The sequence below is a fragment of the Pagrus pagrus genome, assembly GCF_965226575.1.
Source record: "Pagrus pagrus genome assembly, chromosome: 8".
Classification (NCBI taxonomy): domain Eukaryota; kingdom Metazoa; phylum Chordata; class Actinopteri; order Spariformes; family Sparidae; genus Pagrus; species Pagrus pagrus.
In genome coordinates this window covers 15,614,787-15,632,801 of record NC_140192.1, presented here as the reverse complement: position 1 = coordinate 15,632,801, position 18,015 = coordinate 15,614,787, and the positions used below count along the sequence as shown (strand labels likewise).

The 18,015-nt window shown below is 41.0% G+C and overlaps 1 protein-coding gene across 1 annotated transcript in view; it reads right to left on the bottom strand.

Moving 5' to 3' along the window:
- Positions 1-18,015, bottom strand: part of dapk1 (death-associated protein kinase 1) — a 75,367-nt gene that overhangs the window by 5,261 nt on the left and 52,091 nt on the right. The window contains exons 13-25 of the mRNA XM_084360553.1: positions 17,371-17,469; positions 16,070-16,168; positions 14,794-14,892; positions 14,493-14,690; positions 13,803-14,000; positions 11,233-11,331; positions 6,573-6,650; positions 4,921-5,137; positions 1,873-2,058; positions 1,560-1,757; positions 976-1,114; positions 667-787; positions 234-422 (exon numbers count right to left, since the gene is read on the bottom strand). Coding sequence (XP_084216679.1) covers positions 234-422; positions 667-787; positions 976-1,114; positions 1,560-1,757; positions 1,873-2,058; positions 4,921-5,137; positions 6,573-6,650; positions 11,233-11,331; positions 13,803-14,000; positions 14,493-14,690; positions 14,794-14,892; positions 16,070-16,168; positions 17,371-17,469 — 1,920 coding nt within the window. The remainder of the gene's footprint in view (positions 1-233; positions 423-666; positions 788-975; positions 1,115-1,559; positions 1,758-1,872; positions 2,059-4,920; positions 5,138-6,572; positions 6,651-11,232; positions 11,332-13,802; positions 14,001-14,492; positions 14,691-14,793; positions 14,893-16,069; positions 16,169-17,370; positions 17,470-18,015) is intronic.

Sequence of the window (18,015 nt, the reverse complement as noted above, 5' to 3'; positions counted from 1 at the left end):
AACAGAGAAACAACATGTTCCTGCTTGAGGATCATTCTGAGTAATTGCTTACAGAAGACAGCATAGTTTTGGTTTTATCCATTCATGAACAAATAGTGCCCCCTGGTGGTAGTCTGGTGAACTGACAGTCAGCTGAAGCGTCCGTTGTTCTGGCTCCATAAAGAACTTTATTATTATTCTATTTTCCTGTAGCTGCACACAGTCTGGGTTGAAGCTGATAAACAAACACGCACCTCCCCCATGCTGTGAAGCTGCAGGGCCAGTGAGCGGAGGTGATCCTGGCTGACCAGAGGGTTGATGTGCTCCTGGACGTCGCTGACAAACTGCTGCCATGATGTCAGCTGGTTGGGTCCGCTTAGCTTCCTCCAGGCCGGCAGGGTGGTCAGCAAACGCTCCGACAGCAGCGTCATGGGACTGCACCTCTGCAAGGACGGAGAATAAGTGGGTTTATTAAACTGATTAATAAAGAGGAAAAACACTATTAGGTTTAGATTAAGTTGCTATAAATAAAATATGATATACTATACTCTTTGTTTTTGATCTATTCATTGCATTGTGCCAACAGGCTCTTGGAGGAAAATTAAGTCATTAAGTCAAAACACAACAAACACAAATCAGGATTTGGGGAAGACATTTTGTATGTGTGTGTGTGTCTGCAGCGCTCACAGAGATGATGTTGGTGCGAAGTTCCTGCAGGTGGCTCCTCAGCAGCTTCACGTCTCTGGAGTTTGAGGCTCCAGCATCCATCACAAACACTTTGTCACTGATGTGCAGGTCGAGCCCAAACCTGAAAACAAAAGAACACATTTAAAAAAATGTAAACCTCTTCGCAGGGGAACTGAGAGATATGAAGATACATCTGGACGTACTCATGCAGACATTATTAGTGACATACACATCACTAATAACATGAATCACAGTGGTATTCAATATATGTTATTTATGAAACTATGGTGTTGTATTTTGAATCCCAACCTGTTCCTGACTTCCTTGAGCAGCACTTTCTCCTTGTCGTAGGTGAACTCTCCGGAGAAAGCTCTGGGGAGGTCAGCGAGGTCAGCGTGCGTCGCCACGAGGACGACCATCAGAGGCTGCTGAATCCGACCTCCGAAGGCTGGATTCAGACAGGAAGACACAGACAAAAACACACAGATTGAAAAAAAATAAAATACAATTGTGTCGAATTGTACAAGGCTTTACATTTAATTGACATTACTAATATTTAACTACAATATTACAACTGCTTACAGATTTAGGAGCCATAAAAACAAATTACTGAAACTACTTAAAAAGTCACTGTTTAATAAAACCAAGAAGGAGCGTTTTTCAAGTTTACTGACAGTCCAATTTTACAAATTATCTCAACAGCGATCTACTACTAAGATTATATTCAAGTCCAATTAGAAGCACTAATATAATCAAGGAGATACCAGGTGTTTTGCTCAATTGCTTTTGTCTAATTATATGTTAAATAGGATATATTGAACATTTTCCATCAGTCAATTGATGAAGTCATGGTAAAAATATGTAATCATCCTTCTCCTCCTCCCTGTCCTCACCGATGTTGTCCTGTGGCAGGTTGAGGGCTTTCAGCAGGTTCAGCCAGTAGGTGATGTGGCTGAGCTGGGTCTCGTACGGCTCCTCCAGGCTGAACAGAACCAGGTGGATCGCTGTGGCGTCGTTGGCTGCAAAGTAGTCGTAGGAGCAGTAATAAACTGGGTTCCCCGAAAACTCCCACACGCTGAATTCTCCCACACCTACACAGAGGGAAATAAGGGACAGTCAGTAAAGGTTATAGGTTGTAAATGTAATTTCACACCTTAAAAGCCAAAATAAGGAAACAGGTTTAATGTAAACATCTTGGGCTCTCACCGTGGATGTTGGCGTGCTGGATGTCGATGGCCTTTGTGGCCTGTTCGTCAGCTGTGGACAGGGCGTTGTGGACGGGCGAGAAGACCTCCAGGACACCTTTGGTCAGGCTGGGCTCAAACATCATGCTGCGACTACGCACGCTCACATTCTCACAGCCGGGGTACAAGTTGGAAATGCTCACTGACACTAAACACAGAGGAAGAGACACAGGAAGAGGGGGGGCTGTTAATCGATGTCTACAGCAGGGTCGGATTTAGCGAACCTATGGATATATTTAGATGATATCAACCTTTTATAAAAATATTTGGCATCAGAAGCCATGAATTTGTTCCTCGCACATTTCAGCCCGAATTCAACGCATATCTTTTGTTCTTTTAAATCAAAGTCTACAAAAGTGTGAATAAATATGATTTGAAGTGAATATAGATATATTATCTAAGAGCTCTTTTGGAGGCATTTCCACTCTGCTCAGAGTACAGAAATAAAAAAATAAAAATAAACCACCAACATCGGTTTCTATCATTAAAATGGTTTTCTAAAAGCCAGACGCAGGCTCGTTTTTTCACCATTTCCGTCAGGGATGAGTTAGTCACGGCAATATACCCCAAAATGGAAAAAGTTTGACTAAAAAATCAATCAAGTTATCAATTTTCAACTGATCCAATTTAATGCAAGCACAAATAAATAAAAAAATGTGTATAATCAATACAATCAATCGTGAATTAACACTTGAGTGTTGAAATATTTCAGATTATTCCAATTTAGATCTGTATAACGGAGAAACTCAAGTGTTTCTGACTACTTCTCGCTACTGAAGTAATCGAGTATCCTTTTTACCCAATAATTATACTTTCTAACACACGGGGGTGCTATTTTATTACAAATAAATCCACCATGCAGGCAGAGTCTTTGGATTTCTTTGACACTCCATGGGACCACACCTACAGTTTGTTTTCTGTGGTCTTATATCACATTGAAGATATTTATTTTTTTGCTGCATGTTTGCCAACATGTTTTGACCACAAAGTCTGCATCAAGGCTCCAAACGCATTTTTGGCTTCTTTTTTTTTAATGATTGTCCATTCAATGGTTTAGCCATCATAACAAATGTTCTTTAATAATTTCCTTCCTTGTTTGATATATTTTCTCATATTTGGAGTGCCTCCTAATAAAAAATATATAGATTTTTTGTTTTCTTGCCACGTCAACTTTGGTCAAATTAGCTGAACTAGTTTTCTGGGAGGGTAAAGTCATGCATTAACCATGGATAGGATAAGAAATCTGTTACAGTCGATGCAAAGTGGACTTGGAATTCAGGGATGCACAGCTGCTCATAAGTCTGTGTCAGCACCCTTATTCTTTATGACAGGCCTAAGTTTCTTACAAGAAGGCATGATTTATGCATGACAAAAACGATTTCCAAAGTTAATGAATAAAAGAAGATTAGTCCGTCTAAAATAACTGAAGCATGAGCAACCTGAATGGCCAGAGTGCAGAATACTTTCAGGTGTCAAGGTGAGTTTTGTAGCCAACGGCATCATACAGCCTCGACACTAGACAAAGGCAAATACACATTTAATGTGCCACACTTTGGCTTTCAACGGGCTTACCGAAGAACAAAATGGACGCTTGTATTGATTTAGTTTGAATACAAAATCTACAAAGTAGACAAATGGACACCATGATGACACTTGTTCCCTCTCAGCCCTGCTTCTTTGTGTTTCTGTTGACTCGTGTCACGTATCGCTGCAGTTATAACACACAGTCAATAAGGGCCGTTACTGAATTCAGCCAGAGTTGAAAGAACGAGAAAAAAGCTCTTTCAAACTCCCTTTAGGTCTGACACAGGCTACAGATTTCCAGATAGTATAGAGGATGGGATCGGTAACACTATACGCCTCACGTAACTGACCATTATCTGAGCGAGCATCGCGCCTGTCTGGGAGGTAATGGTTTTGAGCGCTGCAAAATAGAGCGCTTAAAAGGAAACACAATGGTATGTGTGTGTGTGTGTGTTCGGTGTGTGTGTGTGAGGGAGAGTGGGCAGAGTGCAAACAGAGAGAGATTGAAGAAACATGAGTGTGGGTGAGTGTGTGCTCACTCACGTCTTATTACACTACAGTGAACATGTCAGGGAGTCTTACCACAGGCCGGTCGCCGTGTGCGGAACAGATCTACACGAAAAAGCTTTTTTCAGAAAGACCCAGAGCAGAAAAAAAAAATAGACTGCTTCTACTATTAGACTCCAGTGGGGGTTATTGGAGTTAATATCAAAGGTTGCTTAAATTGTGGCGAAGGGCCGCTGGGTTAATTGTTAAGTGAACAGGGGTGAGAAGCAGGGCAATGTTTGTGTTGGTGCTTTACAGTTTGATTGAGTGCACTTGTGTGGTTTGGTTTCTTTTGTGAAGGGTATGTTTACGTCCACACCATGTATTTTTCAGATTATTGCTGGTGAAATGCATCTTTAGTGCATAAATACATGGGTTCAATCAAAGCAGGAGATCATTACAAGCAGGCTTCTGATTGGCAGGTTTGTTATATTGGCCTGACACAAACTACAGCAGCTAAATGTTTGCAGATGCTCTTCCAGCTTCGCATCTTTCTTACTTGAAGATTACTTAAATGATAATTCCAGTTTTGGTCACCATTCCTACTAGTTATGACAACACTGTACTCACCAACGCGCCCTATCTGTAATCTTATTCATTTTGAGTGCTGAATTTTGTGAGATAAATGTAGAAAATTACAGAACAGAGGGCCAAACTTATACAAAGAGAAAAAAAAGACAAACAAGGTTTTGTAAACTGGAATCATTGTTTTCATGCTTCACAAATCTGTGGCACTGCATTTCAAGATGAACTTGATGAATGATGAAATGTCTGAGAAGGGGAAAAAGCATTAAATGATCACTATGCTATGCACCGAATATAACGGCAAACTAATTATTCTGGCCTGTTTTGGGAGAATAAATCATTCTGTTCCTTGGCAGGTGAAAGCTTAATCTTGTGAAGGATTATCTCAGCTTCACCAGAGCAGTCTGTCACCTACCAGGGGGTTTGGAGTTGATGGGGGAGTTGGGGTGGCGGGCTGTGTTGGTCATGCGTGTCCTCCTCCTCCTGAAGAAGCTGCGCAGGATGCCACATTTCAGAGACTCCAGCAGGGTGCTCTTCCCAGCTCCAGAGTGTCCGAACAGCTTCAGTTTGATCCTGGGCTGGACAGTCTGAGTCGGCCGCAGCTGCTGGATGTAGCTCAGTTTGTGATTGTCCTGACCCCCAAAAAAACAACCACAGAGGAAGGATTTATTAAAACAACTGACAGTTCAGGTCATGTAAAGATAAATGTTCATCTACTGTATGGCAACTCCCACATGCTTTCATTTCAGGGAGCCTCAGAAGTCAGACGACAGGCTTCAGTTCATCAGAGTTTGCTCCACATACTGTGCATCCTTCTTAAGAAAACACACCTGACAGAGTAGGTTGTAAAGTCTCACAATTTCTTGCGATGTTGTGCAATGAATGAATTATTTGTAATTTTTTGACGTTGAAGTTGAAATGATCCACCCACTAATACACAAAGTCTCTATGTGTAAAGAAACAGGGCACGCTGTACGCTCAGATATATAAACAACTGGAGCCATTTCCAAAGACGGCTGGCTCCTCTGTACCCTGCTGTAAGTCTGCCAATTCAACACTTGTTAACATGCGAGACACTTTTTTAATCATCCAAAAGCTGAGTCAGACATCAGAGAAGTGGAGTGGTTGTGTGGGATCTTAAAAGGACTCCCTACTCCCACCAAGGTTATGTTAACACATTCAATAAATACAGCTTCTAATTTCAATAGTTGTGATTCACATCTGAGCAGAATACAACTTCTTGTTTAGAAATACATTATTTTGAACTCCACGTGTGCTCTTCTAAAGTTACAGCGAACAGGTTTCTTTTCTTTTCTTGGGAAGTCAGGTTTTCTTTCAAACCTGCCTTCAATGTGTTAAAGTGTCTTAAATTAGCCCAGCATATGCAGACGATGACTGTTTTCACAGTTGCTGCTGTCATGTTTTCACGCTCTGCACTGAATCTCAGCAGGTTTCCTGGAAAAAAAATGGATTGGAGGAAAAGTTGGTAACAGTTAGCTTTGGGTTTTCTGAAAAAACGTATTGTGGTCAGGCTGGATGTGACTTGAGTCAGACTGGGAAAACTGGACTGAACTCCTCATACGCCTGAATAGAAGGTGGCACGTGTCTTGTTGTGCTGAAGCCTGGCCAGTTCATTCAATATAGCGGAAATCATTTTGGATAAAGATGGATAAATTGTATCATGAAAACATCAACAAAGCAACATTTTGAAGTTTCTTTCTAATGTTCTATAAGCTACTAGACGTGTGATCGCCAAAAACAGCTGCTCAAAACTAAAATAAAAAATCTCATCTAACTGTATGTGTTGTGTTAAGTGCTTCCACACAGTCTAAAAATGCCAAAGGGATGGGGGGGTGATAAAATCTAACACCTTCCCGTTGGAGACGTCTGCCTCCACACCTCTGCACTGAAATAGACCTGAAAGTGTGAGGATTGTTTTTGAAACCTGGTTTTCCATCACGCAGAGTTTCCCCTTCATTAGATCTAAACGGCGACGTGATGAAGAAATCACTGGTTTAACTCGTCACACTGACTGATCGGCTCAGGTTTGTGCGTGTCACTTTTTACCTTTTTAAGCTTGCCCAACAACGCAACGATGAGTTCATGTTGATCAGCATAAGCCAAATCCTCCGCTGTCTTCCCATCCTGAGAGAGAGAAGAAAAAAAGAGAAAGACAAAGGGATAAGTATATGCATGAGCAGTCTTGCAGAAACAGATAATCCCTCACACTTTGTTTATTTCCTTTATTTTTGTTGACATTTCATGTAAGAAGCATAACTTCTCATGGATTTTGGGTCCTGTCATTTTTAGAAAAAGGCTCTTCTACTACTGAACATCAATCAATTAGTGTGCAACACAGCTTCTGTCCTCAACCTGCTGTCCATCTTTTTATTTTTATTGTGTTCGCTCCAGCAGAAAGAAGAAAGAAGCAAGAAGCAGCACTGATTATTTTGGATTTCGAGTATATTAGCACAACATACTGTCATAAAAAATTGGAAATGTCTCACTGTTTTGTAATGTATGGTATTTATTAATTCCGTTTTTGTCTGTTTCCATTTTTGTTTGTTTGTTTGTTTGTTTGTTAATAGAATTACACAAAAACTACTCCTCAACTACTCAACATTTTTGTTAATTTCTCAGTGAATAACACATGGGTCTGGCATATATAGGTGGCTGGTATCTATGAGTGAGTACAAATTAATGTGGATCTAAATAAAAATCAAGATCTAGCAGATTAAGTATGTTTTATTTTATATTGGATTAAGCTTGATTGAATTAAAGTGGACTGTTGGCCCTTGTTGGAGGTATGCGCACTTGTTCATCATCCAAACAGATTTTTTGAGACCGAACCAAACACAGTTTTGAAAATATTATGGCTCAAGCAGGTTGTTGTGTGTGAACTGTGTATCATAATGTGAGAATCAAGCATCTTCGCCAAATCATGAGGGAATATCCCGATCACTTATTTTACCATAAGATCAGTGAAACATCCAGAAAAGTGAGACACGAGAACAGCTGAGGTTGGCTGTTCTGTTCAGAGTAATCCATTTTCAGCCATTTTTGTGAGGAGCATTGTTTCCTGAGCTACCTGGGTAGCATTCTCTGCAAGAACAATGCAGGTTTTAATTAAAACACTAATCTAGAAGTAAAATTACTGAACTAACCTCTAACAACCTCACAGTGATTCTTTCAGATGTAGTCCACTAATTTAGCACAGTACCACCGATACTGTTGTTTCTATTCCACACATCCCTCTAAATTTGGGGCCTATGTTACCCACAATGCAACTTAACCACAGACAATTCAGTCGGAGATTCGGGTGTGTCATGTTAGTAGCGGCTAATCGAGCATCTAGCCTCAACCAGAGATGAGGAGTTGGATACAGAGGTCTGGTAAACTCACATATCTACACCCCAGAATTCTTCTTTCTGTCTGTGTATTATTCAGACTAAACCCAAACTGACTCAGAATCACTCGAGTCACCTTATCAGACGATCTGGTGCAACAAAAATCTTTACAGAACTTTTTTTTCTCAAATGCAGTACTCCCCAACACCTGCTAACAGAAAACGAAATAAAAAACAAATAAAAGATTAGTGAGTTACCCTTAGAGCACTACACTGAGTTGAATCCAGTAGATTAACGACAACACACACACACACACACACTACATACAGTATGAGCACTCATTCTTTCTCTCCGTCAAGCTCATGAACTGCCCTGATTCGTTACGCTCTTTATTTTCCCTTGAACACACTGACACAAAAGCGTCACAGTCCCGACAAATTTCGTCTCTCTCACTTGCACACAGCCATCTGTCACTGTCCGGCTCTGGCTGCTGCTCCACGGGGAAAAAACTGCATCAACAGCGTGAAACGCCCACAGAGCACTTCCTACTTCTACACACCGTCACAGCAAAGGATGTTCAATAGGGTTTGTTATGAGAACATACTGATCACTGACTGTTTTATCAAGTATAAAGATTACTCACCGTTTTAATCCGAAGCTTTATCAGAACATTTTCCAGCTCTATTCTCTTCTTGCTTTGAGGATTTTTTTCTCTGTAATGCCTCTCTGATAAGGTCACATAATATCATAAGTGCACATGAGAACACTGACCTTTAAGTTGCTTGGATTAGCTAAATATCAGAAATGTGAATGTAAATGAAGTGCAGCACGAACCAAAAACTGACCACTTAGTGGAGAGAAAATTCATGAGACGCATTTTTTTAGATGGCAGGGCGTCATGAATGTTACTACTGCTCCTTGCTAACTAACAGAGGATTTGATCAGCAGGTATTATCTTTGCCACAAAACTGGAATATTAAATCCTCTTTATTTATTTATTTATTTTTTTCAGATTAAAATCAGTTTGGTTTGTCCAAAAGTGTTTGTGCTGACGAGGCTGTGCAACAGAGGAAACTGTAGAGGGGAATGAGGACACACAACAGAGGCTGAAAATGTTATTCAAACTCAAACTGTCAAATGTGAATTGTTCCATGTAGCTGACCCTACTAAGTGATAAATGTATCATTTTACTCTCCAAAGACAAGTTAAAAAAGATCAAAATCATAGAAATCGAGTCTTGAGCTTCCTGTATCCCTCCCCAGCTGCTCAACAACAAACCACTGACCGCGGGCCACTGGACAATGAATTATACATGTCAGTATGTGCTTTCCAGATTAAACATGCATAGCACATCAGCTGTCATACAATATTAACAGCTAGAGAATGCAGAGAGAGAGAAAAAGAAACCTCAGTGTGGCACATCCCCTGGTGTAGCCTCTTAAAAAACGTCAGTTACAAGCCTTCTAACATCTGATTATCCAAATTCAACATAAAAAAATAAATTCTGTCAAGAAAGCAAATAAAGACGCAACTGTTTTTCATCTCCTGATGCAGATTCTGACACTTAAATGTGTGGTTATTTGACAATCCTGGTCTTTGTTTGTTGTCATGAGTATATCTAATCCCATCACAGTAGGGGGAGATCATGGTTAAGGGACAATAAGTGTTTTATGTACAGAATCTAAAAATCATTGGACATGAACTCCCACCTACAGTATCGCAGAGGTTAAACCCTACCATCCAGATAAAATGTGTGAATGAGGCCACAACACCTACAGCAACGACTTGCTCGCTGTGTGATCCTAAACAGTTTGATAAGCTCTCAGCCTGCGGCTGTCGGAGCTCCGAACATCTTACCTGCTGTTCACACACTGCAGAAACAACTCAATGAAGTCATGAAATGCACAAGTCTCTTTTCTGCACAATAATTAACTTGTTTTGCATGACTGACAACTCATTCACTACTTCACTGTACAATAGTGTGCCTGAGTTTCTTTGTTTAAATCGTGGATCGTAGATTTGGTGGATGTGAGTTCATTTAGAGACACATACGAATGAGTACAGTGGATGTACTGAATTCAAAATCATCACATCCTCTGAATATTTGTGTCCTGAAAAGTAATTTTGATAAAGATCCATAGTTACTGTCCAGTCATTTATTGGAAATAACTATGTAATTTGATACTTATTATAGGGGGGCAAAGACCTAAACACCTCTCATATATTCATTCAAATGTAATGTGACATGAACAATACATTTATATTTACTCAGACAAGTAGTTAAAAAAAAATTAACAAGCTCTGCTGAATAAATTAAACTCGAATAACTGTCTCAGAACTTTGTCTTGTTATTTACATATTTTTCCAGGTAACTTCATAAGAAATTATAAGAAAATAATCAGGAAATAACAGACCTGTATAATAAATCATTACTGTAATTTTTAACCCGGAAGTCAGACATATAGTTCATTTTCACTCCTGGTGGTTTTAAGTTGTAAGTTTAAGATACCAAATATTCTTGACTAAATTACACATAAATGAACAATGAACACGCCAACAAAGCCCTAAAACTTTTGGAGACCTTGGGTTTGAACATTGCCAGTATACAAATGATATAGACCTTGAAAAAAGTGTTCATACCAGCAGAGATGGACAGTAAAAACAGTATAAAAGCTGCTAATGAACTGTGAGGAAAAACTTTTGTCAAAACTTTGGAGCTACTTTAATAAAAATTAAAGGCAAGTATCAGGGTTCAACAGGTTTAATTCATTTCAATAATAAAAAGTTAAGATTTTTAAGCTTTAAGCCCACGGAGGAAGAGATTGTAGAAAAAAGGCAGTGCAGCAGAGTATAAAGAGGGCAGCGCTATAAATAATGAATTTCTACAGATTAAATCCAGTTCGGGTGAAAAACCTGCCATCAGCTTTTCTACTTTTATTAGGAAACGCGTGTAAGAGGTGAGCATTGACTTTCTCTGCAGCTCAAGCAGAATATTAACAACTCATGAACAAATAAGCCATTTTAAACAAATAGAGACAGAGAAGTCTACTACGTGAGCTCGTATGTGACATATACCATCTGTTCCACTGAGCTATTGTAACATCCCTCAGAAGATACAGTACAGTCTGTCATTGTGGTAAATGCTCCCTACATACTGATGTATTCAGCTCTACTGAGAGCAGCAGTGTCCATATATAAAACAGTATAATTAATCAAAATGCCAAAATGCTCGACTCTTTACTGAAATGGTGACTTTTTTTTTGCATTGCCTGCAGTGCCTGAGATATACTCTCGCTATACTGCATTGTGACATATGTGAGGCTGCTGCGACTGAAGAGTGAAGGAAAACAGTGAAAAGAAGAAAGCTGGGTGTGACTTACGTTGGTGACGGCGTCAATGTTTGCTCCATGCAGGCAGAGGTGACGGACCACCTCAAGGCTCCCGTTGTTAGCAGCCAGGTGGAGCGGAGTTCTGCCATACTGATAAACACAGAAACATATCAAAGATGAGTTTGAGGGCGGCTGTAGCTCAGGAGGTAGAGCGGGTCGTCCAGTGATCGGAAGGTCACTGATTCGAATCCCGGCTCCCCACAGTTACATGTCGAAGTGTCCTTGAGCAAGATACTGAACCCCAAACTGCTCCTGATGAGCAGTTGGCGCCTCCGGCATCAGTGTATGAATGTGTGTGTCCGAGAGGAAGGGAAAAGCGCTATAGAAATGCAGACCATTTACCATTTTCAGTCAACACAAGGTGACGTGTGATAATAAAACTCAGCAGTTTGCACATATATGAATCATCACTGACGATAGGTTAAAGGGAGGTGTCGATATTATGTTACACAAATCGTTGCAGCTATGCAGATACATGTGTGTATTTTCCAGTCCCAAATATTTTTTTCTGTTTTGTCTCCTAAAGTCCATAATTTCTCTTGTTTGTTCTTACAACATTGCAGCTTAACTCAACACTCACATGGTTGAGCTTTAGCTGTTTGGCTGACTACTGTTAGCATAGCAAGCGAATGCCCAGTCCGGATGCCTCTTATTGACTGGTAGAAGGTGATTCAATGGTGTTAAGAAAAATACATAGTAAAGTGGAAATCCTGTGGAAATTCTTCTTCTTAAACATACTGAAACTGATTTCTCTGCCGGAAGATAAAAGAAAAGCTTGGGAAAATATCAATACCTGCTACAAAAACAAACTGAATAGCAGCATTTCAATCAATTCTTGTTTGTCACAACTTGAAAAAAAGGAGGCAATCATCCTGTTCAATCCTACTGTATACAGAACATGAGACATTTTCAATTCCACTCCTCTCATTTGTCTCCCCAGTGTCTAAAGCTGACAGGGTGGACAAATACATGCACAGACTCAGCTATGTGTGGTATGCTGTCTTAGATAAGCTCTTAGAAAATGCAGAAACTGAAAATAATGAATAAAACACCACATCCGGCAGTGCTGTCTGCTCCTGATGCACCTCACTTCCCTGAACAACTGTGGGAAAAAAATTTTTTTTTCCGAATGCGAAAAAGAGGGGGGCTGCCAGTGTCTGGGAAAAGCAATCCCATCGCAGAATATATTAAAATGGATGGTGTCGAAATAGAAATGTGAAATCACCAAAGGCATGTGGGAAGTCGTGCCTGGCAGAGAAGCAAAGCAAGATAGGATCTTCAGTCAGATATATCCCCCTTAAAGGACCAGTTCACTCAAATAAAATAAAAGCTTCTTTTTCCAGAAATTTTCAGAACCAAAACCATTTTGGGGCCAGAAAATGCTCACAATAGATCAAAAGTAATGCTAAATGAGTTCTGAATGTCAACTAGTACTACAATAGGCAGACCTTCATGCAATATTATTGCAAGCGATATACTAAATGGCAGATTTATGAGCCCATTAGTTTGGCTCACACAGCAAAAATCCGCAGGGTGCCTGTATTTATACTCACAGAAATCCCTTTAATCCCTATAATGTACTTGCTTTCTGTGTTTATTTATCCCTCTGTTTGGCCTGTGATAAACCTCTGTGTAGTGTGGACAGAACAGCAACACTGCATGGCCATAAGTATGTGGACACCTGAGCACTGAAGCCATGTGTGTCTGTTAAAAACAGCTCATTTCGAAAACATTATTATGCAGCTAAAACACTCTTCTTTAACACTTCCATACGCATTTAAAAAACAAAAGAGCAATAGTGAGGTCCACCATTTCTTCATGTGGCTATTGAAAGCACACTTGGACAGGGGTGCCCACATACTTAGAAAATCTCAACAATTTTTGAGCTGACTCATCCAGGAGGTGATCACATAACGCTGCTAGTGTGCGGCTGGCAGCTGTACAACAATCACTGTCTTTGGAGGTTATGTAAGATGTCAAAATTACTCATAGGGTAAAACAGGAATATTTTAAAACAAGGACACAAAATAGAAATGTTATTGGTGTCATTACAGTTAAAATCTGGATTTGAATATGCCAATAACACACACATAAACATGCACTTTGACTTGATAGCTGTAATTCATGCTTAATGCTACGAATATCATCACCTCAGTCAAATATTTACTAGTTTACACAACAGGAAAAATAAGGATCAGTTCATCCAATTTAGATCATGGCATATTATGTTTGAACCAGAAGCACACAAGAACAACCGAGGATGATCTGGATAAGCCTAAAGTAATAGGGTTGATGATTTGATCCCTGATTCCTCCTGCCCACATGCCCAAATGTCCTTGAGCAAGACTCTTAACCCCAAATTATTCCCCACAAGCAAGCTTCACTTCATAAAAATGTGGTTTGAGGTTTACTTTAGCCATCTTTACCACTACATTTGAGTGGTAAATTTCAGCTTTAACTGCTGCTAATATTTCAGCCTGATATGAGGCCAGTTTTTGGAAGTCAGACTGCTGCTTTTACTCTAAAAGAGCATGCGGTGCGTGGGGAGTGGTTGTCCTCACCTTGTTCGGGAGGTCGAGGCTGGCTTTGGCGTTACAGATCGCCGTGACAACAGGCAGGTTTCCGTCTTTGCAGGCAATGTGGAGGGGCGTGTTACCATGGCGATCCTGCTGATCCAGGTGGCAGTGGTGTCTGAGGAGGCAGCGTACCACTTCCACCTGACACCTCCGCACGGCCAGGTGGAGGGCTGTGTGGCCGTCCTGGAGAGACACGCAGTGTAAATCCTCAAGTGTCATATATTGTGTGTCTGTTCAAGTTCAAACTAGCAGCCAGCTAACAGCAGGGTAACAGCAGGGTAACAGCAATGCAGAAATGTAGGTATTCAATCAGTCTGTGATGTCCTGAGAGCTGAATGATGCCTTGAGGTTTTCATCATATGTATCATCTTTATCATCGGTCTTCTTTAAGGTGCATCACTAGTGATTGGCCTTTAATCAGTGGGTCAAACTGGACACATTTTTTGTCATTTTTTAAAATACATATGTGTATTTTTCTGGGTGCACTGTCAGCCTTTATTAGATAGCAGACATGCCAGAGAGAGAGAGAGAGAGAGAGAGAGGAAATGAGGGTATAAAGAGAGGAGATGTACAGATGTTGTACTGAAATGTTAAGACTCAGACAAAAGTTATGTTATGCCAAAATAAATCTTCCATTAGGAGCTGTGCTGAGCTGAAGTGTTCGGGGCTGATCACCTTGTCAGTTGCTTCTAGATCAGCTCTGTGCTCCACCAGGCACTCCACGATGTCCACAAAGCCCCGAGCAGATGCCGTCAGCAGTGGACTCTCTCCCTCGCGGTTCTTTGCGTCCACATGGCAGCCTGCCTGGCAGAGTGCTCGTGCTACTGGAGAGTATCCGTGCCACGCAGCGCAATGCAGTGGGGTCTCCTGCTCCTGTAGATGGAGTTGTGGAAGGCAATTTTTTTTTAAACATTTGGTTGAAGAAAGGTATCTCAAACAACACCAGGGACATTATGCTGCATGCATATGTGCTTACCCTGTCGGCCAGGTCTGGGTTGGCCCTGATGCTGCACAGGTAGCTCACCACATCCACGTTGCCGTAACGAGCCGCCACATGAAGAGCGGTCTCCCCAGACTGGATGAGATAACAAAGATCAACTGAGTTTATCACATACTTTCATGTAGGGAAATAATTTTAGCAAAGACATCCTATGATAGGAAAATCCCTCACATTTTTAATACGTTGAGGTATACGGCAAGTGAAACCCATTTTCCTGTTTAGTCATGCTGAGTCAGCAACTTTCCGACACTTCCACTTAAACAATGCATTCAGATTTTACTGTCCTGCACTGTATATGTGCAGACATCTGACTCGTTACAAATCGATCCATCAGCTTTAACTTTATGGCTGCCGGTCAGAGCAGAAGCTCGTTAGCTGAGAAGCTGCTTATGTGAAATGGCACCCGAGATGCCAGGTTCGCTTGTACAGTAGGTGGGAAAGTGAACTTAAAAATAGCCTCTAAGAGATTTATGCTGCAGGAAAAAAACTTCACAGGTCTATCTAATTAGGACAATTACATAAAAACACAGAGGATGGAAAAGATTCACCTTGTTAAAAAGGTGCTGAAAAGATCTTATGGCTTCCCCTTTCTCATAAGACAATTACTTGGTTGCACACAGACACCTTGGCTTGTGATTTCAGGGTTATAGTGTAATAAAGTGAGATGAAACTTTAATGATCTTTGGACAGGAACTAGATAATAATCAGGAAAAGTGCCTGGAGTGCAGATTAGCTCCGGTCTGGTGCAGAAGGACTGACAGAAGAGGGCAACACCAGTGGGTAAGGTGATGGAGGAGATTGGTAAATGCTTTGGGGATTTCGTCTGCCCAAGCAAGCTCTGTGATCGAGGCTACACCAGCATCAAACACAAACACACACACGCACACACAATCTTCCTCAGCAAGACCTGTTTCTATAGCAACAGCAAATAAGCTGATAAAATGTCAGAGTAACTGGTTTTCTCCCCAGGTGCTCACTGTGGCGAGTGTGAACGTGTGAATTTGTGTGTGTGTGTGTGTGTGTGTGTGTGTGTGTGTGTGTGCGTGTGCGTGTGTGGCATTTTGGAGAATCAAAGCAATGCTTCTCAAGAGGTTCGATGTGTGGGGGGGGTAGGATTGTTGGAATAATTGCTGAGAGATAACCGAGTGTGGTGAGTAGTAGTACGTATGTGTGTGTTTGTGTACATGAGTGTGTTTGTGTATGTTTGTATGTGAGACACATGCAGAGAGAGGAAAAGAGGCACTTGTTTCACCTTATCTTGGACATCCAGAGGGCATTTCTTTTCATGGAGGAATTTCAGGGTCTCCACGTGGCCGTGTCTCGCTGAGTAGTAGATAGCGTTGGCTCCACTCTGACGGTTCAAGAGAAGAAAATTCCAGGATTTATCCCTGACCTTTACTACAAAATCATGCTCTCTGGGACTGTGCCTGCAGCCAGATGATATGAACACATCCTTGTAAATACTGCACAGAATATTTCTGACAAAGAACTTGGAGCTATTTGAGGATGTGCTAGCATCCTGCCCGTTAAGCTATTCCTGATAGACAGAACTGCAAGAGCCAACCTGTTGTTGTTGAATGTCAGCTAATCCCAACAGTTTAAAACAGGATTTGCTTAAAATCTGCTGACATTGTGCCAGTAATTTAACACACTGTTGGTTTTTTATCCTGACTGCTCTGTGATGATTTATAATACACCAAACAATTCCAGATGTACAACAGGTGTGAGATTAGTTAGTTTAACAAATGCTGACTTGCAGTGCTACCAGTTTGTACGTAGCGTAGGCGTATAAAGGTGGCTGGTATTTACGACTGAATACAATTTGAAGAGCGTGAAGGGGACTGTTGGGCCTTGGCAGAGGTATGCATGAGTGCCATTCTAGTTTAATTATAAATCAAATTGGAATAATGAATTACACTATATATTCATATAATTACAATATGATTCCACTGACATTCTGATTGCCCCATAATACTGAATTATTTAATAGCCCCAATTTTTTAATTCATGTTCTTAAGCCAAAACCATAAAACAGAGCAGTAAAGTAAGTAAGGGCTCTAGCTGCCTAATGGTGAGGGAAGCAATTTTGTGACTGGAGGGTTGCTAGTTCAAATTCCAGGACCAGTAGGACAAATCTGGGTGGGGAAAGTGAAAGGCAGCGCTGCCTCATTACTATCACTAAGGTGCCATTTAGCAAGGCACTTATCCCCAACCGCCCCAGTGCTGCTGCTCAGTTGCTGGCAGTGTGCTTTTTCTTTATATACAGTATATTGAAGCTGTCCTGCATGTACAGATCAAATTTATCAATCTATCTAAAACATATCAGTATAGCATCACTATTCTCTTCAGGTCCTTGTGCAGCACAGACGAGTGCAATGAGTTCATGGCTACATTTATTTATAGTGTAGATAGCCCCCGTCATAATCCAAATGACAGTCTGTCACATTCTTCTGCCATCATTACTGCAGCTCCGGCGCCTGTACTGCTTCTCATCTGTTTAACTCCACAGCTGGCTGTCAGCACCACATTGATTACACCATACAGAGTCTTTACCTTGTCATGGGTCTGGATCTCCGCACCCTTTCTCATCAGCACCTCAATGATCTGAATGTTGCCACAGCCGGCTGCAATCAGGAGGGGAGGAGTCCCGTGCTGCAATGTACACACATTACAGTTTTCAGTTTTCAGTATCCATGATGTGTTTATGTCTCTTTAATTTGTGCTAAAGATGGAGCTGCGAGCCTCAATCTGACAGCAATTAATGACACATGAGGAGCATGGAGGAGTAGGCTCATATTTTTCTCATAAGTTCTTAAAATTACAAGCTGAAATAAGAAATAAAGCTGGATGGTATCTCAGGTTTTAGACGGCGTTGAGTTCTTAACTGCCTTAAAACGTCTGCATTGTGATGGAAATACAAGCTGAGTTAACAGCAAAGAAGGAAAGAGGATGGCAGAAAATAGCAAGATGACCTTTTCTGAACCAGCTGAGCTTATACAGAGAACAAAGTCGGGCATTACCAGAATGTTAGACTCTTTACAAACTGAACAAAGTCAGTCGCAAAATGTAGTTCTAGTGCTACAGTAGTCTCTCCTCTTTTCGTCAACACTTCACTGAGTTTAATAACATCACGTCCCCCCATCGCCCATCAGCTGTCAACAAACAAACTGCATCACTTCTCCATTGACACAGCGAGCA